The sequence below is a fragment of the Xyrauchen texanus genome, chromosome 19 (genome assembly GCF_025860055.1).
Source record: "Xyrauchen texanus isolate HMW12.3.18 chromosome 19, RBS_HiC_50CHRs, whole genome shotgun sequence".
Lineage (NCBI taxonomy): Eukaryota > Metazoa > Chordata > Actinopteri > Cypriniformes > Catostomidae > Xyrauchen > Xyrauchen texanus.
In genome coordinates this window covers 15064401-15090130 of record NC_068294.1, presented here as the reverse complement: position 1 = coordinate 15090130, position 25730 = coordinate 15064401, and the positions used below count along the sequence as shown (strand labels likewise).

Genomic DNA, 25730 nt, shown 5'->3' with positions numbered 1-25730 from the left:
ATTTCTATTGTATTGTGAAGCATGTGATATGTTCCTTTGTTGTAATATGGTAATTACTCTTCTATATGCTATTTGTTGATAATAAAGCATAATATATATATATATATATATATATATATATATATATATATATATATATATATATATATATATAGATAGATATATAGATATATAGATATATATATATATAAAAAACTCTCCAATATTTTGAAATTGGACTGCAGTACCCATTTCAATCTCTTGTTGTCAATCTTACATATAGCACCTTTAAATAGCACAATGAGTGTGTTCAGACGAGACAACACACTCTACAACAAAGAAACGATGTGTTGGACTTATGATAGTGGAATTTGGGCAAATGTGTTTTGTACCATCAATATACATTTTTAATTGCAGCATATTTTTTCATTTAAGGAATACATTAAAACTTTGTTGTGAATTAAGCATTTGAAAAATGTGATGGGCTACATACCTAAATTTTTAGAGGGCTGCAACCAGGGACGGATTATGATTTGCAAAAGCCCTGGGGCTAATTATCTCTAAGGGCCCCCCTACAATTGTTGTTTCGGGGTTTCATGGTTCATGCCAAAAAGTTCATGCTAAAGTTGTTGGGAGGGTTGTCATGCCAAAAAGGGTTTATGCGCAGGGGCATCTCCAAGACAAGGGGCCCAATGGGCAGTCAAGGGCCCCTGGGCACTGGCCCCATTGGCCCGGTCGGTAATCCATCCCTGGCTGCAACAACTAATTATTAAAATCTAAAATCACTTAAATTATAAAAATCAATGATTAAAATAATATAAAATTATTTGAACTACGATTGAATATCTACTAGCACTACAATCTCTGTCAGTGACACCACTTTACAGTAGTGAAAACATGTTTCTATGGGGGGGGCTCATAGTTTTGTGTGGGGTGTCAGGTGCTTTGACAGATTCCTTCTGCAGTTCAATGTGCTTGAACTGCAGAAGGCTCAAAACTTACATTTGACTGATATATTTTTATTTGCAAATATTATAAACTTAAAGACATAAAACAGCAAGTGAGTCATTATTACTTTAAATGGGCCAAAAAATACAATAAAATACAAAAATACAAATAAAAACAGGCTTACCAACGCCACTCAACCAAATGGAGTGCTGCAATAAAATATTGTTGATATGTTGAATGTCAAATTTACCACTAAACTAAACCATTCTTAACTGAAAAATGTCTTTTAATTACCATTTCATTTCATGATTTAAATAGTTCTTGTGGAGAAATGTTGTTTTGATAACTTGAAAAGCATATGCAATTTATATTGCAAGATTTAGCATTTAGATTTTTTGTAGCCTTCAATTTGCACATTGTTTGAGGACAACATTCAGCAAGATGTGGAATAATGTTTTTAAATATCGGAAATACAATTTGGCTTTCTCATTTTATTAATCAAAGAATTAATCAACAGGAAAAACTATTACCAAAATATTGTTTTATAAGGTGTTGTATTAAATCACGAGTGATTTAATGATGTCATAGCTCGGACATATATTACCCTTGCAGGTTGACTATTGGCTGATTCAGTGTTTGATGGCGGACATTTTGGGTCGACATCACTGTTTTCATAATTGCACAACACTTAAGTGTCACCTCAGTCAGCACCTAAGAATCAGCCTTAGACTTTACTGAAAGTTGCTATTAAGATCACACTCATACACAAGACTTACTCTTTGACACTTAAGTCAAAGCTTAAGACTATTCTTGAGAATAGAGAGAAGTTTAATACATACGCCCCTGTATGTACGAGCTGTTTGTTATCATGAATAAAGCATGGCTGTTGACCAATCAGCATCCTGCAGCTACAACACTTCCTTGACATTTACAGTTATTTATGAGTTTATTTTTTACTAATTTTGTTTTCATAGGTCAAGCATTAGGGCAACCAAAACAAAATAAGTAATTCATTATTTAAATAATTACAAAATAATGTTTGACCATTGATTTTATGTTGTTGGTGATATCAATGTGAAGAACTTCCAAGGTCAAAGTTATCAAAATACATATTAACTATCATTTTTTTCCACATGGTTTATTTAAATATGTAATTAGTGTTACATTGTTTAATGTTTATTTGAAAGATTTGTATTAAAAATGTAAAATTATTTCATGGTATGATTAATTCATTTTAGTCTGAATTAATCTTTTATGTGAATTTGTCACTGGTGTTATCGTCAATGGTTTTATAACCTTTGCTTCATTCATGAAACAAAATAAAACATTAAAATAATGAAGAAGTCTGGTTGTCCTTTATGAATACAAATAATGTCAAGATGTTAGAAAAGGTTTACCCTCTACATTTGACGAAAACTGAACTAAACTGAACTGAAACTTTTTTTTTTTTAAAGAGCCATTTATAAGTTTAATGTTCTATTATATTTGGGCATTTTGAGTCAGTTACCACAAAATAAATTGCTTGCTTTATTACAAACATAATTTACTGTTTCATGCTAATTTTACATTCATTAATGGAAGTTTTTGAAAACTAAGCCTACTATGTATCCTTTCTATGTATTCTTAAAAGAGATTAAACATTATTTGAATACTATAGCACTCTTTTAATTAAATTTGTATTTAGTTAACTTAATTTATGTATAACTTTATTTATGTTTTGTATTTTTACCCTTTTAACATGTTCTGCCTTATTCTTTGTTCCATTTAATATTACCTAAGTTAACTTTTCAACCAATTGTATGGTGATATTTTCTCTGTACTATGTTGCAGGAACAAAAAATATTCACTGTTCTTGAGAGCAAAACACTTATATTTAGAGTGGCTCGCTCTTGTTTATTTTATGTTACAGACATTCAGAGAATTACAGAAGTACTTGGATAAAAGTTCCACAAGTCGATGTTCCCTTTACAAACTACCCAAATACTATTTAAACAGTAAAACTACAATCATTGAAAATTAACGGGATCTCCTTCAAACCCTGGATTGTTAACTTTTATGTTATTACAGGGGTCACCAAAACTTTATTTATCTTCATATATCCATTTATTTTGGATATACTTTTGGGATTTTACTAACGTACATTTCTTTTTGTTTTCTCCTTGTTGTTTATGGATATACTTCTTGTTTTTAAAAGTAGTAGCACAACAGGAGAGAATTCTATTAAATACACTTTTATTGCTATTTACCTAATTTCACAATCACAGAAGTAAATTTAGCAATCAAAAGCCCTTAATTATTGTTTTTGAAAAGGAAATCAAGCAATACATCCAGACTGTGAACCATTAAGACTGTGAAACTGTGCTTCCTTTTTAAAGTATTTCTGTAAATGATGATAGGCTACATTATAATTTTAGCCTTTTATATCTGTAACTTTTATCTTTTTTTTTTTTCATTCCTTATGTACATTATTTAACGTATGTGTATACATTTACTGTTAAACTATGCAGTTTGTAAGGAATTTGTTATTTTCATGTCCCAAAATCATAAAACTAAATAATCAAAAATATATAATATTCATATGTAACAGACGATAGATAGTGACACCAGATATCTTTTATATTTAGATAATAATCTCCGCCGCTCTATCATAGAAGAGAGCGTAACGACAGTACGTCACCGTTTGTTGATACCACACAAATGAGAGAGTATGAGAGAGCCGTAAACTGATATCTACCTGTCGCAAATTTGTCAGTGTGTCTTCACTTACAGACAAGTGACGGTTATTTTATCGTAGACACCACGCTTAGTTCGTTACAAAACGACTGTTTAGAGTAAAATATTTAGCGGACAGGTGGTCAATTCTTTAAGTGATGAGCTGTTTCCTAACAACAGCAGTTTATTCAACACACTGAAGCATCTCCTCCATAGACATCAATAAAAATAAATAAATAAATATATTTAAAAAAACGGCCTCTTGTCTCCTCGCCAGTGTCCTGCCCATATGTCTATGGTCCTGCCCATAGAATTGTGTTGCTTGCTAACCTTGCCATTGGTAGAAGGGCTCTGCTCTGGTGACACCCCCATCTAAACGTAAACAAGCATGGCTGGTATGGGATGATAGCACAGAATAACTGACGTCACCCTTACACATCTCATAATGTAACGTACAGGTATTGGAAACACAAATGTTTAAATACGTACCTCCGGTATATCGAACATACAGTAAAATGCATTTAAATATGTTTCTTTTTCCTGTGAAGTGTGACGTCACATTCAGGTACGTCTCGCGTGCGGCTTTTACACTCGACATGATCTTTAGCAAAAATGTCCCGCAAAACGCCTAAAAAGGAGCAACTGACAGATGAAGAGATAATTGAATTGTTTAATAATTCGGAAGAAATTATCAGTGACTCGAGCAGCAGTGATGGCGAGGAGCTTCCCTCCAACATCGTGCTTCTCGAGAGTCCTGAGGATGAAGCGGCTGACTTCAACGATGGAGGGAAAGAGACAAAGATTTCAGATGAAGCAGAGGAGGTGAGCTATTCCAGCTGGAGAACTACCTGTAATTTCACTCCTCCTGGACCTGGGGTTGTTTTTGATAACACTAATTCTGGGGTGCAAAACCCTCCGGCAGCTCCAAATGAGGTCCAGTGTTTTAAAATGTTCATAACGGAGGAGCTTGTGGAGGAACTGGTGCAAGAAACAAACCGACATGCGTTGCAGCTTCAGGATGAGACATGTACTGCTTCAAAGGGAAAGCTGGCAAAATGGATGTCAACTGATATAAAGGAGATGTACACATTCCTGGTGACAGTTCTATTGATGGGAATCGTCAAAAAATCGTCCCTACGTGACTACTGGAGTACAGACGCCATGATTCAGACCCCTTTTTTCGGGACTTTGTTCTCTCAGGACCGCTTCCTCTCGCTCCTTCGCTGCCTAAACTTTGCCAACAGTGTGAAGGCTGATGTAGATGACCCCCTGTTTGAAATAAGAAGAGTATTTACTGAAATCACTTCCTCCTTTCGTAGTGTTTTTGTGCCATACAGGGATCTCTGTGTGGACCAATCTATTATGAATTGGAAGGGAAGACTGGCATTGCGTCAACCCTTTCCAGCAAAAAACAATAGGTTTGGGGTGAAGTTTTTTGTTCTCCGTGATGTGCTCACTGGTTATGTGCTGGATATGATTATATATACAAGATCCACCACTGACATCCACCACCATGCCAGTCTTGGGATCTCTGGGTCTGTTGTCATGACCTTACTGGCCCCTTATCTGTCAAAGGGACATATTCTTTATGTGGACAGTTGGCACAGCAGTCCCACACTGTTTCAACTCCTCCATTCTCATGGCACAGGGGCCTGTGGAACTGTGCAGGCTAACAGGAGGGGGATGCCAGCTTTCACCAACAACAACATGACCAAGGGCCAAGTGGAATACCAAGAGAATGGAACACAGTTGGCAGTAAAATGGTGCAACAAAAGAGATGTTCACGTCCTGACCACTGTCCATGCATCTGTCATGGCAGTTTCACAGAAGGTTGATTACACCACTGGGCAGAAAAAGATTAAGCCACTCTGCATCCTAGAATATGATAAAAAGATGGGGGCTGTGGACAAAGCAGACATGATGAAAAGTTTTATAGAGTGTGCCAGGAAGACCACAAAGTGGTATAAGAAAATGTTCTTCTACATGCTTGAAACGGCCATATTCAACAGTTTCATTGTCCACCGCCAACTTTCTGGTGAGAAATTTGCACTCAAACCTAAAATATTATTTTTGAAGCACTTTTTATATTGTTTATAGGAATGGTTCACCCAAAAATGATCATTCTCTCATCGTTTACTCACCCTTAAGCCATCTCAAACTCGTATGAACTTATTGCTTACGCGGAACACAAAGATATTTCAGTGGAGATATAATGAGAATAAAGGACCAAATTATGGATTTAACTGCTAGAGTTAAAGACTATGGGTTACTTTTATACTGCATTTATGTGCTTTTTCTCCATTCACTTGTATTGTGTGGACCTACAAAGCTACATTGTAATCTCCTTAGCGCAATCACGATTTGATGCTCGATTACACTTCATCCACTTCCATTGTCCTCTTTGCAGCTTGGAAGTTTTGAACCCCATGAACTTGCATTGTTAGGATATATCATCATAAATCTTTGAAAATATCATAGTTTGTGTTCTGCAGAAGAAAGTAAAATAAGTTTGAAACAGCATAAAGGTGAGTAGATGATGAGAGTATTGTCATTTTTGTGTGGAATATTCCTTTAATGCAATTTCCAGTTATGTACTATATCACACTCCTCTTCACTCTAATCATGTACTCTGCTATCAATAGGCAAAGTCATGACTCCTCTAGAGTTCCGAATGAACCTGATGAGAGCACTGCTGGAGGAGAACAGTACACCTCGGATTCCGCCCAGGGGGGGACGTCCTGCCTTGGACAGTCCCTTGCGTCTGACAGCCAGGCACTTCCTTTCTGAAATCCCTCAGACTGAATTACAGGGCAGGAGAACCAGACGTGCCTGCAAGGTCTGCATTTCCAGCAAGCGCAGGACAAAGAAGAGGCGTAGCACTAGATATATGTGTGTGGCATGCAACATTGCCTTGTGTGCTACTCCTTGTTTTGAAGAGTACCACACACTGAAAAATTACTGAGAACACCTGTCAAATAAAATGATGCATTCTTTGATATCACAAGCAGCAACACCTCACACCAGGGCGATCGTTCATGAAATCATCTTTGAGCACTTAAGGTGTTTTGAAGGGCTCTCTAATAACAACTCACTAATGTTAAACAGCTGTAAAGATCACAACACGGTTTATACATTTATGGATTGCTTCTCTCTGATTCTTGAAAACAACAAATGTGAAGTTTCAAAATTCACAAAAAATAATTTATATGCTACCTTACATTTAACACACATTAGCAGTATTATGTCTGCCTTCATGTTTTGTTATGGCAACTAACTGCATTAGAATGTTTTATTAAGTTATTCTTTTTACAAGTATACATGTTTATACAGTATGCTATTCTGTTGAAAGGCTACAATTAGTAATAAGACAGGCCACATCTCTGGACACTCTCCTATTAATTAGTGAAGTATAGTAAGCAGAGCAGCTTTGCAGGGAGATTTACCATTGTGTATACTGACTAAGATACATGTTTTGTGTCCATGCAAGTTTTCCACTGTACAATGGACAAAGACAATTGTATGATTACAATTAAAATGAAAAAAAAAAAAAAAAACTCTAAATTGAAAGTTGATGTGACTATGGATTCTGAATGTTGTCATCACATGTGCTTTTATTTGGAGATTGACAGTCGACAAGCATTTACTGAAATAAAATGTTAATGTTCAAGAATGCATCTATTATTGATTTGTGTAAAAATCACATGACCAAGCTGAATTTATTGAGGGAGGAAAAGTGAATTGCACACTTATTTTTAAATTTCCTTTGTGCCCAAACAAATATTGTCCTATAAGTTATTATTTTTTTTTAACTCATGATTGCTGGAAACAGTATAGAGACTAAAAGCAAGTAATACATACACATCTTTGTTAAACATTACTTTACATTTTTAATGGCAGATCCACAAAGAACATAGCAGTCAGTGCCCTACAAAGAAAACAAAAAACAAAACAATGACTATTCTCACTGGCAAATCGATACTTTATTATCATGGCATAGTCATGCTATTACAGGCCAATTACAAAAAAGTACTTCATAGGATCATGACTTTATTCAGTACTATACGCAAGTACTTTAGTACATTACTTCACATAACGTGTCAGCGAAATGCCTTAAATGTAAAAGCATAAATCTGCAGTCATACATTTTCTGTCTTTGCAAACATCGGGTTCAAATCTTGCACCCCAACCTAAAGGTACAATTTTGAAATTGAGTTGTGCACTTTGTCTGTACCCCTTTACTCTGTAAAACCAATCTGAATGACAATGAATAAGGAGATTGTAATGGTTTAACTTACGCATCCCTAGGAATTACTCTAAACCATTCCTTATTTTGTACTCCTGCACATCAGTGCTGTGTTGCTTGAAGAGCTATTGGGAAACAGAGAAAGTGCATCAACAAAAGTAGGTTTTAAAATTAAGGCAACTCAAAAAACAGGTATAACTTTGTGCAAGTTAAATATTAAAACTATTTTAAATTAAAATAGTTACCAGTGCCCACAAGAAAATGGTGCTTCCAAACGCCAGCCCTACTCTTATGTTTGGCTAGGAAGGATCACGTTTGGAGGCAGTGAAGGCATTTCTGCTAACCACTGAAAGACCAAGAAACAAATCAATACTTAAACCATGTTTTAACGAATTTATTCGCTAAATTAACATTATTTAAAAAAAATATTCTCTCTTTTAAAATAAGTGTTTTATTTACATATTTTTTAACATCAAGACTGCTGTATTGCTAAACTAAGAAAGGCCAGACCACACCGCTTCGCTAACAACGTATAGGACGAATACTGTTATAATAATTTACGCATAATATAGTTGGATTGTAGTACCAACTCTTATTAACAGCTGATGTCCGCAACAATAACCGACCGAGAAGCATTTTAACAGCGTTTCTATCCCCACACACTAACTTGTTCGATTCAATCCTTGCTCGATTATCTTTCCTGTCAACTGGATTGACCGATCTAGTAGCACAGAGTAATCGACCATGGACCACAAATTCTCACATTTCTACGATTATATAAATGCATTTATTGAAACGCACTTAACGATGATCTTTTAAAATGTTAATGGTCAGGACAGTTATATTCAAAGACTCCGTTGCCTAGAGAATGTTAATTTCATATATATTAATTTTAACACTGAAAACGTACATTCGTGTGACGAATAATAGTGCCATCTAGCGACTACAGTGTGTACTTCATAATCAATATATATATATATATATATATATAATATATTTTTGATCGTGTAATTTATTGTACTGTCAGTATGATAATATATACATAGGAGGTATGTGTATACCCATGCACCTATATTCCCTTAAAGCACGTTATTTCGACCGTGCCATCTTCGCCTCGGAAATGCTGCACACTCGGCGCATGCGCGGTTCACCGTTTGACCCGGAGAGAAGCAGCGTCGCCATTTTGGTTCTGAAGGGGGGCCTGCTGTCACCACGTGAAGGCGAGGAGCCCCAGACAGCGAAGTTCGGGGGGTTTTAGGATACTGCAGACAACCCGGCCAGAGGATCGCGTATTCCGATTCATGATTAGCAAAGTCACGGTGATCTCCACTCAAGAAGCATCATGCCCTCGATCACTCTGCCGCCGAAGGAGAACGCTCTCTTTAAGAGAATATTGGTAAGTTGGGGAAATCTGCAAACGATCGCTACTAGCTTGTTAATAATAGAAAGCAAGCGTGTGTCAGTCGCTTTCCTATTTTAGCCAGGATCCATCTCCGCTGACTTCACGCTAAACCCACTAAAACCTTTTGCGACCTCTTGAAGTATTTGGGGCGCATTTGTTTCTAATACTCGTGACATGACTATCAGCTCGTGCACATTCACGCACTTTGAGAGCATAACTTGCACCATACAGAACTGCTAACTGCCTTAGCACGTTTATCCCAAAGTGTGTGATTTGAAAACCATATCGCCGAAATGAACATTAAACACTGCTTAAAACCTCAGCTTATAGTTTCACCAACAATAACATGTACACTTAAAAGAGTTTTAGATGAGAATGTATGTTATAAAAACAACGGTTAATCTGTTAGCCGACCACTCGCCATACAAGTTATTAGAATGTTGCGGTGCGTTAAGCAACATAAAGGTGGCATAATAAACACGAAATCAGGAAGTCTACAGTTATGTTAGTCTTAAGACTAATTCAGCACACTGTATTGGGAAAAACATAGCATCAAATGCACAGTCTTAGTACAGTGTGTAATTTGAACAGTGGCATTTTTACCTGTACAAGGCCACGCCTCAAAGCTGCTGTCAGATCCAACTGCATGAATCTTGCAAATGGTTTTCCGTTTAAAAAGTGTCCTGCCTTGTTTTGTGGTTCGTTAATTATTCTAATGAGCTGTCTACCTAGGCAGCATTGTTGGTCATTATTTTGTGCTCATTCGAAGTTATCTCAGCTGTCTAGGTATGTAGCTTACTTGGTTTTGAGCTGAATAGAAAATACTTTGAAATTGATTTATTCCCTAGTGACTTATATTAGTTTCAGGTGTTCCAATGGTGCTCTTTTGTGTTTATGACGTTCTTAGGGTATAATGGCTCAACATTAGTTTGCACAGTCATTGATCTCATTTAGCATGTAATACTAGTACAAATGGTTAATTTTGTGTTGTCCTGGTGCAAATTAAGTTAGACATAGCCTACATCTGACTTGTTTATTTTTTGCTGTCAAACATCTGCTCCTTCAAACAGTCTAATTTTTCAGGCTCACTGCTCACTCATAGAAGTCATCGAAACGATGCAAACAGCAGTGCTAAAGGGGTTTGTTAATCATGCTTGAGCCAGAGGGGCATTCCTTCACAATTTTGTTATGTTGATATTTGGCTGAATGCACATTTGTACATCTGAACTGTTGTGGTGACCAGTGTTTGTAATCTCATAGCCTTCTTCCTGGGCCTGCCGTGGGCATTTTTAGAAGCACGGTGAACTACATTAAAAAAGAGTAACATGAAATTAATAAATAAGTCCTTAAAGGAATATTTTCACCCAAAAATGGAAATGCTCTCATCATTTACTCACCCCCATGCCATCCTGGATGTGTATGACTTTTTTTCTTCTGGTGAACCCAAAGAAAGATTTTTAGAAGAATATTTCAGCTCTGTAGTTTCTCACAATGCAAGTGAATGGTGACCAGAACTTTGAAGCTCCAAATAACACAAAGGCAGCATAAAATACATTTTCACAGTTATGTGATAGGTGTGGGTGTGAAACAGATATATTTTTAAGTCCACATCTATCATATCATTTCACAAAACATTGATTAAACCACTGAAGTTTTATGGATTACTTTTATGTAGCCTTTGTGGTTTTGTGAGTATGTGAGTTCTGGTCACCATTCACTTGCATTGTGAGAAACTACAGAGCTGAGAAATTCTTCTAAAAATCTTTGTTTGTGTTCAGCAGAAGAAAGTAAGTCATACACGTCTGGGATGGCATGAGGGTGAGTAAATAATGAGAACATTTTCATTTTTGGTTGAACTATTCTTTTAAGGTAACTGATACAAAAGGTTCGGCTCACTTTTCGAATCCTTTTACTGGCAAAGATCCAGTGCATGTCTTTGCAAGAGTTCACTTCAGCCTTTGTGTACTTTCATCTCTTCTACAGGGTGCCAAGGTGATTCACACATGTATCATACTCTGAGTCTCCTGATTTTGAAATTTCAGTACTGATCGTGTTACACACTTTCTTTGTGGTTTTGTTTGATGTTTCTGGTTTGAAAGGTTAACAAGATGTAGATTGCTTACAAAACCTTTACCGATATTAATTTAGGCTAAGATGCAGTGAAAGTGTTTTTAAAGAGCATGTTATTCCTGTTATATGTCTTGTAGAGATGCTACGAACACAAGCAGTACAGAAATGGTCTCAAGTTTTGCAAGCAGATCCTGTCCAACCCAAAGTTTGCCGAACACGGAGGTAAGACCACCCTCATTCAGTTTAAATTTAGTAGGTGTGTCAAGCATTTATCTCATAATTTTCTCTTAAAGGAATAGTTCGCTTAAGTGAAAGTTCACCTTCATGTCATTTCAAACCCATATGACTTCCTTACCTATGCGGAACACAAAAGGAGATATTTTAATGAGTATGTTCATCTGTCTTAAAGGAATAGTTCACCCAAAAATTATTAAAATTTACTCTTTATTTCATGCCCAGATGCATTTGACTTTTTCTTCTGCTGAACACAAATTAAGATTTTTAGAAGAATATCTCAGCTCTGTAGGTTCATACAATGCAAGTGAATGGTGATCAGAACTTTGAAGCTCCAAAAAGTACATTAAGGCAGCATAAAAGTAATTCATATGACTTCAGTGGTTTAATCAACGTCTTCTGAAGTTTTGTGTGAGAACAGACCAGAATATAACACATTTTTCACTTTACAACTTGACAACAGTCTCCTTTGTGATCATGATTTCAAGTTTGATTCTTCCTAGCGCCATCTAGCACTCTGTGCATGCGTCAAGCATTAATAAGTGTAATCGAGCTTGAAATCATGATTGTGCCTAGAGACTGCAATGGCTAAATGTACAGTGAAAAGTAGTTATATTTTGGTCTGTTCTCTCCCAATACCAACTGGATTGCTTTAGAAGACATTAACTAAACCACTGGAGTCTTATTGATTGCTTTTATGCTGCCTTTATGTGCTTTTTGGTGCTTCAAAGTTCTGATAAGCATTCACTTGCATTGTCTTCGTTTGTGTTCAGCAGAAGAAAGAAATCATACGCATGTGTGATGGCATGAAATTGAGTAAATTATTTTTCATTTTTGGGTGAACTATCCCTTTAATTCTGACAAATTACATTTGTTGCAGAGCACACAATCGACACACTTTCTGTCCATGTCTGACTTTTTTCCTTCAGAAACCCTAGCAATGAAGGGACTGACTCTGAACTGCTTGGGCCGAAAGGAGGAGGCATATGATTTAGTGCGAAGAGGTTTACGAAATGACCTGAAGAGTCATGTGTGTATCCTTAAAACTTTCCCACTGTCAGCAAAATTGTGAAAAGCACTGTCAAAGTACCTCTCAGCTGTGCCCTGTCCTGACATAGCCCAATGACAGTATGAGGCACTTTTGTGACCCTTAATTCCAGTTGTCTGGCACCGTATGTCAGGGATTACCCTTTAGCATAATTTAAGAGATATTCGCAGTGCTGTTTCCTGCCCTTAACTCCTCCTCCTCAGGTTGGCACGTTTACGGTTTGCTTCAGCGCTCAGATAAGAAGTATGACGAGGCCATCAAGTGCTACAGGAATGCTCTGAAATGGGACAAAGACAATCTGCAAATCCTCAGAGATCTCTCACTGCTGCAGATCCAAATGAGAGACCTCGAAGGTTATAGGGTAAATTATTTTGAATGTGAGCCTTTGTGTCAGGAACAATGATGTTCTGTGGAAACTATATCTCATTTTTCTCACAGGAGACCAGGTACCAGTTACTGCAGTTGCGGCCAGCTCAGAGAGCGTCCTGGATTGGCTATGCCATTGCATATCACCTTCTGGAAGATTATGAGATGGCGGCAAAGATTGTGGAAGAATTTCGCAAAACACAACAGGTCTCTTTCACCTTTCCCTGTCAATCGCATCATCCACACAAAGTAGGACAGTTCACTTTTGCACATTTCTAAGGCAAGATGGCTTAGTAAGTGATATACGAGGTAATTGTGTTTGTTTGTTTTTAGCTTGGTATACTGAAGATAACAAATGAGAGGATCATTTTAGCCTCAACGTACTGTAAATTATTTAAAACATTTCAGTTCAAGAGTGGCACGTGCAGTACATTGTGTTTGATTCTCTTGACTGTTGCTTTAAGAAGATTCCAATGTGTTGTGTGTTTTTGTGTGCTTTTCAGACATCTCCGGATAAGGTGGATTACGAGTACAGTGAGTTGTTGCTGTATCAGAATCAGCTGTTGAGGGAGGCTGGACTTTTCAAAGAAGCTCTCGATCACTTGACCAACTTTGAAAAACAAGTTTGTGACAAACTGGCTGTGGAGGAGACGCGAGGTATGTTTGTTTGTTTGTTTGAGGGAACTTAGTAGGGCTTCAGATAATACAAATGATCAGGGAGCCAATGGCTCTTAAAGGAATATTCCAGGTTCAATACAAGTTAAGCTCAATCGACAGCATTTGTGGCATAATGTTGATTACACAACAAAACAAAAAAAAATATTATTAGAAAAAGTGAGGCACTTACAGTGGAAGTGAATGGGGGCCTATCTGTAAATGTTAAAATACCCACTGTTTCAAAAGTATAGCCACAAGACTTAAATGATATGCGTGTTAACATGATTGTAGTGTGAAAAATTGTTTAAGTACAGTTATATCCAATTTTACAACTTAACCGTTTACCACTTTTGCCATAATGACACAAAAACATAAACCTTGCCATCCTGTAAAAACAATTAAAACAACTTTACAGCTCAAATAATACATTTTTTGAATCCCCTTTTCTCCCCAATTTGGAATACACAATTCCCACTACTTGGTAGGTTCTCGTGGTGGTGCCATTACTCCCCTCAATCCGGGTGGCGGAGGACAAGTCTCAGTTGCCTCTAGGGCTGCAACTAACGATTATTTTAATAATCGACTATTCTAACGATTATTAGAATGATTATTGGACTATTCGGTTGATTATTGCAACAATTAATCATTAGCTCTTAACAGATTATTGTGCTTGTGCCTCAACTTAGAAGGTTGCATTAAATGTGCTTATTAACAATAAAGAGCACAAAATCATCTTTTAAAAATATCTCTAAATTACATTTACTGAATTCCAAGAGAAAAAAACTTTTTTTATTAAGTTTAACTCAGTCAAAATTCTCTGCAAAAAAACTATTGTAATCAATCGTTTTTGTCTTGTTTTCCACATATTCTCTAAAAGCAATTCTAAATATCTTATGTTGCTTCTCAGGTAAATGTATCTTGTTTTAAGTAGGCTGTTTTTAGATATTTTAAAATAGTTAAATATTAAATATTAAATATTGTATTCAACATTCTCCAATAACTATTTTTTTCTTCTGCAGTATATCTGCTAATGTAAATGTACGTTGATTTAAAGGAGTTTTAGGTATATGATTTTTGGAAAACAAGCCAAAGAAGACTGATCAAAATCTTTGTTGCTGTGTATAATGGGCTAAGACCACTCTCTCTCTCTCTCTCTCTCTCTGTCTCTCTCTCTCTCTCTCTCTCTCTCTCTCTCTCCCTTTATTTTCACTTCGATCCATCTTTAACTCACAGAAACAAACTCTATCTTCTTAACAGAGCTGCGTATCGCCTATTTACTTCACAATAAGATACACAGGTGACACATAGGCTACAGTATATTATGTTTCAATACGTCGCAATCCATCACGTTATTGATCTAACTACAGCAAACGTGCATGAGGGACGGGTGTCCCCACACCAGAGGGTGCCTCAGTCAGGTGCAGTTTCAATCTCTCCCCCTTCACGCAACTCATAGACGTGACCGCACAGAGAAATGAAATTTTTGTCGTTTGTTTATGATGCACTTTCTTATTATTTGAACTTTAATAAAGGATGCATTAAATATATAATGCCAGGTTGTTTGCTTTTTAGATGCTCTGACATGCAGGTTTTGCTTAAGTGCAATGCTAGATCCGGCTTTGCTTTATTTCACGATGACAGTGCTTCTGTATTTCCTTATTTTGCATTTTTCCATAAAATTCAGTTATATTTTGTGATGTACATCACCTGAAGCTGTTTGGAAAGTTTAGAGTGCATCGGACGTGTGTTTTCTTTGTCAGGCGCGAGCTGCTGTGTTCCTCTCTCGTGTCGTTAGAGTTTTGTATGATCTCATGTTATGTTAAATGAGATCAAATGACTATTCAACAATGAAAATGTTTGTTGTCGATAATGTCGACTAATCGTTTCAACCCTAGTTGCCTCTGCTACCGTCAATCCGTGCATCTTATCACGTGGCTCATTGTGCATGACACTGCGGAGGCTCAAAGCATGTGGAGGCTCATGCTACTCTCCGTGATCTATGCAAAACTTACTATGTGCCCTATTTAGAGCGAGAACCCTTAATCGTGACCACGAGGAGGTTACCCCATGTGACTAGTCTCCCTAGCAACCAGGCCAATTTGGTTGCTTAGGAGACCTGGAGTGGGAATTATAATTTTGTGGTAAGCAACATTATGAAACAAATGCTGTTGACTGAGTTTAACTTGTATTGAAAATTCTGTAATTATTTACTTACTCTAATGTCACTCCAAAAATGTATGGCTGTTTTTCCGAGAGCATGACGTCATGGACATTTTGTGCTGTCACAGTTTTACTGGAGCAATGTGTTTGGCTATGTCTGTAGGAGAGCTTCTTCTGAAATTGGATCGGGCTGGTGAAGCTACAGAGGTCTATCAGCGACTGCTGGAGAGAAACCCTGAGAACTGGAGCTACTATCAAGGGCTAGAGAAAGCACTCAAACCAAGTACACATATTTGTTCAGATTCTTATTGACAGTAAACACAGCAAAGCCTGGCAATTTTCTTATTATGTGTTATGTTTTTTCAGAGAGTGCAGAGGAGAGACAGAAAATCTATGAAGATGCTTGGGTTAAGTATCCTAAAGGCTTGGTGCCAAGAAGACTTCCTCTCAGCTTCCTCACAGGTCTGTGCCAATCTTGTAAAAAAAAAAAAATTGGGCTGTTCTGCTCATATAATGTCTGTGTACATGACTGCTTTTGGGTCTTGTAGGCGAGAAGTTTAGAGAGTGTCTGGATCGGTACCTGCGGATGAACTTCAGCAAAGGATGCCCGCCTGTCTTTACCACACTCAAATCAATCTACCCTCATAAAGACAAGGTGAGATAGGGGCCATATCTCAGTAGAAATCTGTACTGGACCTCAGTACTCCACAAATTAGAGAAGACATCACTTGGAGTAACATCATATCATCTTCTCACCTTCTTCAGGCGGCAATAATTGAGGAGTTAGTTGTGGGCTTTGAAAAAAGTTTGAGAACCTGTAGAATGTTCAACCAAAATGGTGAGTAAATGCTCAGCATGTAAACATGAAAGCTTTTATGTGAACTGTGTGCCGATGAATTGATGCCAATTCAGTAATATTAGGGCCTATTTACACTTGGGCACTTCATGCGTTTTTACTGATCGCATTGCTATCCGATTGAAAAAGCTCATTCCATTTTCAGTTGGCCACATCATTGTGTCTCCGCCAAATGAATATAAATCCGATCTTCAATTCTCGTGCTACATGCAAATAAAACTGAGTTTACTTCTGTGATTATGCTAATTCCAGGCAGTGAATTTAAAAGATGTGCTTTATTTGATTCCAAGTGAATTTGCCCAGCGTGCACATGTCTGTATTTGGGCTGTTTTTTTACTCTTGGGGCTTGTCGTATATAAGACGCATCATGCGCTTCAGCTGCGCTCATGTCAGTGTTTAGTTTCAGTTTCATCAGCGATCTGCATCAAATAAATATTTGAGGCATTCTCCTCGGCGTCTCTTACAAGGATCACATCACAAATTGTGAAAAAAAGTGAGGAACAGAATCAGGCAATCCATCAGGCCATACGAAGATCTGTCTATCGCGAAAAGACGAAAGTTGAGGTGGTTTGGACACGTCATACATTCCAATGGTCTTGCGAAGACAATCCTGCAGGGGACTGTGCCAGGAGAAAGAGGAAGAGGTGGGCAAAGGAAGAGATGGGAGTTCAACATCCGTGAATGGACAGGTTTGCGACTATATGACTCAATGAGAAAGGGCGAGGACAGAGAGGCGTGGCGAGAGATAACCGCTGCAAGTTCATGTGGTTCCCCAATAGTCTAAAGACTAAGGGACTGATGATGATGATGATCAAATAAATGAGGAAAAAAGTTCTGTCTCTCCTACAACATGCATTCATCTCTTTCTTTGTTGTTATTTACTGCACGATGCAAGCCCAATCTAAATATTCTGTGACAGCTGTTAAGTTTTGCATTTTTCCTATGCTGACATAGTGTTGTTTGGGCAGGGTAAAGTTTACATGTGACTTCAACAGCCAGATGCATTTACACTTGACCAGTTTCACCTGGAATGTGTCACAAACCACCTCCAGAAGTGGTCTGAGCGATCGGATTGCAATCCGTCTCAAATGCGTTTCTGAGGGCATTTACACCTTGTCTTTTCATGATCGGATAGCTAAGTGGCCAGGTGTAAACAGGCCCTTAGATGTGGGCAAACTTAAAAGAGTAGTTTAACATTAAAGGAAAATTCTGATATTTATTCACCCGTATGTTGTTCCAAACCCATATGACTTCTTTTTTTTCCCCATTGAACACAAGAGGAGAAATGCTTAAAAATGTACTGACCACACTTTCCATTTAAGGAGGGCTCAATGGTGAGGATTTTTTCTGCTGGCCCGGTTTAGTTTTAGAAATTTATTTTTATATGTATATAGTATATGCATGTAATTAGATTGATATTTTTCATTGAATGTTAAGTTTAACATTATAACAAAATATTCTTACTGCAAAAAACAACGGAGCCCAAGTCAACAGTATAGTCCAGAGTATTATATTGATCAGTAGTAGTGTGATTCACCAGAAAAAACATAATGAGTGCAAGTGTAAAAATAAAATCCTCAAACAAGAGGTCCTGCTGAAGCCATAAAACAAACCGCTACAACCTGCAACTCTCACGGATAAACGGCACGACAACAAATGACAAGCGCAAGCACGCGGCGGTCTCTGCTGGCAGAGAGCTAACGAGTCGCAACTTTCCGGTCACAATCCAGCGTGCAAAATTAGTTTGGATTAGATCCAAGAATGTCAATAATATAGGGATGTGTGTATAACATGGGAGAAAACACAGATTTAAAGTACAAAACCAGAAGATAAACAAACATCTTCGGTGTGAAGCGGCAGCACTTGGTAAACAAACTCCCAGTATCCAGTTCAATGGGTGTCAGTTTAGAATCCAAATCCACAATTACTGCTGGGACCGACGGCATGAGTAAGAGCCAGCTAAAATCTTACTGAGTGCACCTTTAAGATTGTAATGCATAAAAACACATTTACATGATCTACCGATGTAACATTTAGTGACAACACAGCACTTGGTCTAATGGGGACATGTTTGAATTGAACACTAAATTGGATGGCAAGACTTTCAGGAAATATCTGTCTTTTCCTCATTTAATGCTACTATATGGCTTAAGAAGGCTTGGAATAGATTGTTACTTTTAAGGTGTCTTTTTGTTGTTGTAATTTTTGTAACTTGACAGCCCAAGGTCCCTCACTTTCCTTATAAGCAAAAGAGTGGCAAGTACAATCTTTAGCATTTCTGCTTGTTTTCTCAGAAGATTGTAAGTCATATGGCTCTATTCTTTAATTATAAATGGCAGTTGTAAAGCAGTAATGGTAGATAGTACCAAATGTTTTAGTGTTTTGAATGTTGACAGCACATTTTAAATGTGATTTTTAGATGATGGGAAAACAGAGCCTCCCACCTCTCTACTGTGGGTTCAGTATTTCCTGGCCCAGCATTTCAACCATATCGGCAATCAGACACTTGCCCTAGAATACATCAACGCAGCCATTGAGAGCACCCCCACCCTCATAGAGCTCTTCCTTGTCAAAGCGAAGATATACAAGGTAAAACACTAATTAAAAGTAGTTTGTAGAGTGTTTCACAATGTTCTTTCCCAAGACAGAAGATATTAAAAAGAACAGCTGAGTGACCGTTTTCCTCGTCTCACTCTTGCTTGTGTTCTCTTGAAAGCATGCGGGTAACATCCGTGAAGCTGCTCGCTGGATGGACGAGGCCCAGGCTCTTGACACTGCTGACCGCTTCATCAACTCCAAGTGCGCCAAGTATCTGCTCAAGGCTGGACTTATCAAGGAGGCAGAGGAGATGTGTTCCAAGTTCACACGGGTAAGTCACATGCACAATTGTTGTATAATAACACCATTTAGTGTCCCTTTTAAGGCAGTTCATTTGATGTCCATCTTGGCAATACCGTGGCTATTTACAACTCCCCCTGTTTTCCATTGGTTGTGCAAACAGATAAATTGAGTGTTTTCTATCTCTGATAATTTATTGTGATTTGTATAAAATTTTTGTCTTTCCTGCAGGAAGGTACATCTGCGGTAGAGAATCTGAATGAGATGCAGTGTATGTGGTTCCAGACGGAATGCGCTCTGGCCTACAAATCCTTGAACAAATACGGAGAGGCGCTGAAGAAGTGCCATGAAATTGAGAGAGTGAGTCCTTTGTACCATCCTTAATTAGGGCCACAGCATCAGATACTCTCTGAGGTTTAGTTCACCTTAAAATATTGAGTTTGAGAACTAGTGGGCCAATAGTGAGCACCCTTGTCTGTGCTAAATCTGTTGGTTTAAGCACAAAGATAATTCCTAAGTTCCAAGCAGCATTGGTTCATCTTCAATGTTGAGATCTTTTAAGTTATTACTTTTACTTCATGTGGTGTCATTTACAGCATTTTGTGGAGATAACAGATGACCAGTTTGACTTCCACACATACTGCACGCGGAAGATGACGCTGTGCTCGTATGTGGATTTGCTCAAACTGGAGGATGTGCTGCGCATGCATCCTTTCTACTTCAAGGCAGCACGCACGGCCATCGAGATCTACCTCAGCCTTCACGATAACCCACTCTCTGATGACAACAAGGAGTCACAAGCTGATAACGGTACCTTCATTGATTCAAAACACATTTAAACCTCAGAGGGACCAGCCTTGCTTTTTGGACAAACTTCACAATCAGTTTCAAAATACACAAAAACAGGTTATAATGAAGTGTTTTGTTTTCTAAACTATTGTGGTTCTCCTGTAGACAACTTGACAGACAAAGAGCTGAAGAAGTTGCGTAATAAACAGAGACGTGCTCAAAAGAAAGCTCAGTTAGAGGAGGAAAAGAAGAATGCTGAAAAAGAGAAACAGCTAAAAAACCAAAAGAAGAAAAAGGAAGAGGACGAAGAGGAGATAGGAGGACCTAAAGAGGAGCTCATACCAGAAAAACTGGCAAAGGTGTGTATGTTGAAATTTCTTGATCTTTAGTGGAAGTCTATATATAAGAATATTGGAAAGTATTCTGATTGTGTTCATCTGAAATGTTTGTCCTTCAGCTGAGAATCATGATGGTATGTATTTTCTTTAGGTTGAGAATCCTTTAGAAGAAGCAGTTAAGTTTCTGACTCCCCTGAAGAATTTAGTAAAGGATAAAATAGAGACGCACCTGCTGGCCTTTGAGATCTACCTCAGGAAAGGTGAGCACACTGACTGACTCCTCAAAGTGATTCATAACATATAGAAGGTTCCCCAAGGTCATGGAAAACCTGAAAATATCAGGCAATTTAAAATTTGTGATTTCCAGTCCTCACAACGTCATAGTAATGAATAAAATCTTAAAATGGAAAATAAAATTATATTGTGAACATAACTATTTCATTGGCTAGAAATTGCTCTTTGTGTTTGTAATCAATTAAAGAATATATCCAGTAATTACAAATGACTAGAGAAATAATGACCACGTTTACATGCACTTAAGAAAACTGTTTATTTCAGGTTTTTCACAGTAAGTGGCTTTTGAATGCCACTTTCAAACAATACGCCGCTTTTGGTGTCCATGTAAAGGTTTGGGAACCCTGTTTATGTCTTTAGTGATTCAATACTCATGATGTGTGTGTTTGTAGAAAAGTATCTTTTGATGCTGCAGTCGATCAAGAGGGCTTACTCATTGGACCCTGATCACCCCTGGCTCCATCAGTGTTTAGTGCGATTCTTCAAAGGAGGTACAGAAATGTGCCAGTGACATACAGCCTTGTCGATATAAAGAATATTTTAACACTCAAAAGCATAAAAGCAAGCAAACTGAGATTGGTGTCTTGTTTTTAGTGTCTGACAGTAAGGGCATGACAGAGGCAGTGCAGACGGTTCTGAAGCAGGAGATCACAAAACTGTTTGGAGAGAGTGACCCCAAGACTTTCAACCAGAACTTCCTGAGCAAGCATGCCAATTCAATACCACACAGAGTTGCAGGTACCCATAACTGTTGTTCATGCTTTCGGAAACTGCCACAAAGTTAGGTAGACTCTTTTTATTGTGCACGATAAATCCATGCATGTTATTTCAAAGATGAAATGTTTGCTTCTGTAATCTTTTATGAAAATGTTATAGCTTGTTCTGCCTAGAAAACCTACTTACTTGTGCAGCCTTGGTGACGTTAGACGAGCTATTGGTTAACATTAACATTTTTAATCAGATTTTGAAAGTGAGAAAATTTGACACATACAGCTCTGGAAAAAATTTAGACCATTTATCTGCAGAAAATGACAACTGGTGAAAATAATGAAAAAGATGCAGTGTTTTCAGATCTTGAATAATGCAAAGAAAACAAGCTCATATTCACACATTGATTGACCTGTCTGTGTGGCATGGAACATTGTCCTGCTGGAAAAACCAACCCTCAGAGTTGAGGATCATTGTCAGAACAGAAGGAAGCAAGTTTTCATCCTTCACAAAGACAAATCTGCCCAATTCCAGCCTTGCTGAAGCACCCCCAGATCATCACTGATCAAATTTGGTGGAGGAGCGGTGATGATCTGGGGGTGCTTCAGCAAGGCTGGAATCGGGCAGATTCGTCTTTGTGAAGGATGCATGAATCAGGATGCTGAAAACCTCTTAAGAAAGAAAACATAACAAAATTTAAGCATTTTATGAATATCTTCCAAACAGAGCCTTCCACAGACTAAAGATAGAAATATACTAAAATAGCACCAATTAACATTAAAAGTTTTCCAAAGTGGGAGTTTGACAATTTTCTCCATTAACCAACATCTTAGTTTTGTGTTCCTTGCCACAGTTACCTTCGGCTTGCTCACTGGGTTTTTAAATACAATTATTATTTAATTACTTATTTTTAAACACAATTCACAATAGTTTTTTAGGAAACTACACAATGATGACTCTAAGACATTATAGATTTTACGGTTTCATTTTCTGTTAATGCATGATATTCTGTAAAGCTGCTTTGAAATGATGTGTGCTGTGAAAAGTGCTATACAAATAAAAATGACTTGACTAATTGAAAGAACTAGTCCCCACATATGGCACGTTTCCACTGCACGTTGCGGTTTGACTCGCCTCAACTCTACTCGCTTAACTTTTCTGAGCTTGCATTTCCATTGCAGTTTAGTGCCGCATCAATGTGGGTGGGATTATAGGCTGATCATCATAGTTGCGCCGCCTCTGCTGCCGTGACATCATTTTAAACATGACACAAACTGACTAAAACAATAACATGACCGCTAGCTGTTAGCTACTAACTCATTGTACTGCAGTTTGATGCATGGTGATTTTACACAAGTGTAACAGTTAAATTGGCCTGGTTGTTTTAGAAGCAAGCTTCCAGTTGCTGGTCAACTAAATAAAGTGAAGCATTCAAGCAGAGTATAGAGTTAACGTAACAAAACATACCATCCTCCATCGTGGATCAACGCCAGTCCCGGCCACTCTCCCTCCCATTGCTCACCGGATCAGATAGTGTCCATTTGGTCGAAACACTTCCACTATTTCTTGATAGGTCTGTAGTCACTTGCAAATTTTTTCAAAACACTGTTGGTAGGTCCGGTGGTAGCCGTGTGCGGCCAACAGCTGATACACTTCTTGAGAGACTTTATCGTTTCGCTCATCGCTAATGAGTGGACCGCCTGTACCTTGTTTATTGACCACGATGTGGTTTTGCACACAACCATTTCTTTTTTCACAATTTGAATGTCACTTGAACAATTGATACTGTTATCGCTGTTACTAACTTTAAAACTAGCGTGTTGATGTCACGTGTCGGAAATCCAGTGACGCTGGTAGTCATGATTATCCCTGACCAATCAGTTATCAAAAGGATTTTGACGTCACATTTAGTATCGGCTCGACCGAGGTGGTACCAAAAAAAGTATTAGGTACCAGGTACTATCCACATTGGAAAACCCCAAAAAAGCAAACAGAGTTGAGTTGTACCATGCAGTGGAAAAGCCCCAATAGGTTGCATATTTATTGCATTGGGCAGTAAATCTCTTAAACTCTCATCCTTCCGCAATGTTAATCTACCAGTATACTGTGGCTATCTACTTTGCTACAACAGTCATAAAACCACGTTCATGATTCGCATCAACACCAGCGTCTAGCACCGCTTTGAATTCCACATGTGCTGAAGAAAAACATTTTGTGATAGTTAAGACTTGAAGTGCTTCTGTTGTAATTAAGTTGCACATAACATAGGCTGTAAAGTACTTTTATTTCTGTCACAATCCCATCTGGGCTTGTTTGGAATCTCGCGAGGGTGAACTTCATGTCTTGACATCAGAAATCCTACATAAAAGTGGATGCTGCTAGTTTTTAGAGATGGTCCTTTATTATAAATTGCAAAATGCAAACACGCAGTCAGATCTACCTTCATTAATGAATAATCAATTTCAGCTCTCAATCATTTTATCTGTTTTGCTAGGAAAAACACATTCCAGATTAAAATGCATTACAAATGCTGTTTCACGGACTTTAAAGCCCCAAGCCAAGAATGAGTTGAAATGTTCTGAGCTGTTTATGGGGAATTGTGTTGTTAAAAACAAGTGTCCCCTTTATGTATGCAGCTGCTAAGATGATGGTCTGTCTTGACCCCTCCTCTGAGGGCATGGCTGCTGAGCTGGCTACCTCTTTGAATGAGTCTCTGACAGGCAGAACAATTCAGGTATTGTTTCTATAAAGAGAACAGTATCAAATTGATGTCACTTCAAATGAAAAGCATTAGCTACATCTCTTATATTTTTATGATTGAATATTAGACGTGCACAGGTGTACTCCAGGCTTTGAGGGATGGCAGTCTGGGCTCGCAGCAGGAGAAAGTTGTCGATTCATACCGTGCATCATGCCACAGTCTCTGCCCCTACGCCCTGGCCTTCATGCCCCCTGGATACCAGGACAACTCTGCAGTGACTACCAATGGAGACCTGTCACCCTGCGACCACGAGGACATGCCCAATGAGATGTGAGCTTTTTAGGAAGGAGCAGGGAGGCCATTTAGTGGCCGTCCGCATTTTGAGACCATACGCCCCACGGAGGTTCAGACTCTACTGCACTAATGAGACCACAGTTACCTTCTGCCTTCGCTTCCACTCATTGGACCGAGCAAGCAATAGGGGAAAATACCTGTTTTACTCCTTATTTTTTCTTTCTTCCTATGTTGTTTTTTTTTTTATATATATATATATGGCCAATGGCGTTTTTTGAGCTAGAACAGAATAAATGGTATTACAGAGAAAATGTTTGAGGAAGATGGTCACAATGAACTCATTTGGCCTAATTCATGTTTATCAGACAAATGCATCTGCTTCTCATGTTTTTAAGTGTAATTTATATAAAAGAATATTAAAGAGAATGGAATAATATCAAGAGGAGCAATATTTTTGGTCCTGGTTTGACTAACGTGGTCTTGTGCCAAACCTGTGGGGCGGACCTTTAGATGCAGATAACGGCACCTGTTGCGAGGGTACTGGGGGAGAGGGGAGGTCAGGGGGAGTGTGTTGCTGGGCATAAAGCAGTTCCAGGATCAGCCATCAGGGGGAACCAGCAGTCGAAGCTCAACATGGCTGTCTAGAGGAGACTATGATGTTCAGCCAATAAGCTGATAGTAGATTCAATTGAAAGGCCACCTGGAGTGCAGAGGAGAGGCAGGCGTGCATCTCGTTATTTTTCTCTTACATCCTCTGCTGCATTTCGGTTATTCAGTGAATGTCTTCGAGGTGGCAGTGGCTTTTACTGTGACTATTTCTTTTGGGTTTGTTTGGCTTATTTTATTTCTCTCCCACTCATTGTTGGGTTCTCTCATGCTGGTTTTAACCTTTCGGTTTCATTTTTTTCCATACTACAAGACTCCAAGCATACCACTGTCTGAATTCTGAGAACATGTTCTGTCATTTGACACTCACACAGTTACAAATAAAACAAAATAACAATACTGTGATATACTTCTCTTTGTTTTTAATTCAGTTGGTTGAACAATGTAGAATGTAACAGTTTAATCTAAAAATAATTTTCAGGGTCTG

The 25730-nt window shown here is 38.1% G+C and overlaps 2 protein-coding genes and 1 long non-coding RNA gene across 4 annotated transcripts; 2 read left to right on the top strand and 1 right to left on the bottom strand.

The window, feature by feature from the left end:
• The first annotated feature begins 4052 nt into the window (after positions 1-4052).
• Positions 4053-7193, top strand: LOC127660024 (piggyBac transposable element-derived protein 4-like). The gene is made up of 3 exons (XM_052150075.1): positions 4053-4097; positions 4188-5674; positions 6282-7193. Exons 2-3 carry the CDS (start codon positions 4252-4254, stop codon positions 6599-6601), a joined length of 1743 nt encoding a protein of 580 aa, XP_052006035.1. The 5' UTR covers positions 4053-4097; positions 4188-4251; the 3' UTR covers positions 6602-7193.
• A 107-nt stretch (positions 7194-7300) lies between these two features.
• On the bottom strand, positions 7301-8580 carry LOC127660025 (uncharacterized). 2 transcript variants are annotated; one of them, XR_007972595.1, is made up of 4 exons: positions 8469-8580; positions 8128-8228; positions 7935-8007; positions 7301-7564 (listed from the first exon to the last, which is right to left on the bottom strand). It is a non-coding gene; the product is annotated as an uncharacterized LOC127660025 (long non-coding RNA). The 2 variants fall into 2 exon arrangements; XR_007972594.1 differs by having other exon boundaries at positions 8342-8562.
• A 471-nt stretch (positions 8581-9051) lies between these two features.
• Positions 9052-25637, top strand: naa15a (N-alpha-acetyltransferase 15, NatA auxiliary subunit a). The gene is made up of 20 exons (XM_052150088.1): positions 9052-9278; positions 11492-11576; positions 12518-12622; positions 12840-12997; positions 13075-13209; positions 13506-13659; positions 15983-16102; positions 16186-16281; positions 16368-16474; positions 16585-16657; positions 19095-19264; positions 19392-19544; positions 19745-19873; positions 20110-20323; positions 20468-20661; positions 20792-20900; positions 21327-21425; positions 21529-21672; positions 24279-24376; positions 24471-25637. The coding sequence occupies exons 1-20, from the start codon at positions 9225-9227 to the stop codon at positions 24675-24677; spliced, it is 2604 nt and encodes an 867-aa protein (XP_052006048.1). The 5' UTR covers positions 9052-9224; the 3' UTR covers positions 24678-25637.
• The last annotated feature ends 93 nt before the right edge of the window (positions 25638-25730 follow it).

Bases quoted from the DNA above. Each gene is read 5' to 3' on its own strand.
- naa15a (XM_052150088.1), top strand. From the start codon at position 9,225: ATGCCCTCGATCACTCTGCCGCCGAAGGAGAACGCTCTCTTTAAGAGA. The intron at 11,577-12,517 runs GTAAGACCACCC...TTTTTCCTTCAG, and splicing joins AAAGTTTGCCGAACACGGAG to AAACCCTAGCAATGAAGGGA. The intron at 16,658-19,094 runs GTGAGTAAATGC...TGTGATTTTTAG, and splicing joins TAGAATGTTCAACCAAAATG to ATGATGGGAAAACAGAGCCT.
- LOC127660024 (XM_052150075.1), top strand. From the start codon at position 4,252: ATGTCCCGCAAAACGCCTAAAAAGGAGCAACTGACAGATGAAGAGATA. The intron at 5,675-6,281 runs GTGAGAAATTTG...TGCTATCAATAG, and splicing joins TGTCCACCGCCAACTTTCTG to GCAAAGTCATGACTCCTCTA.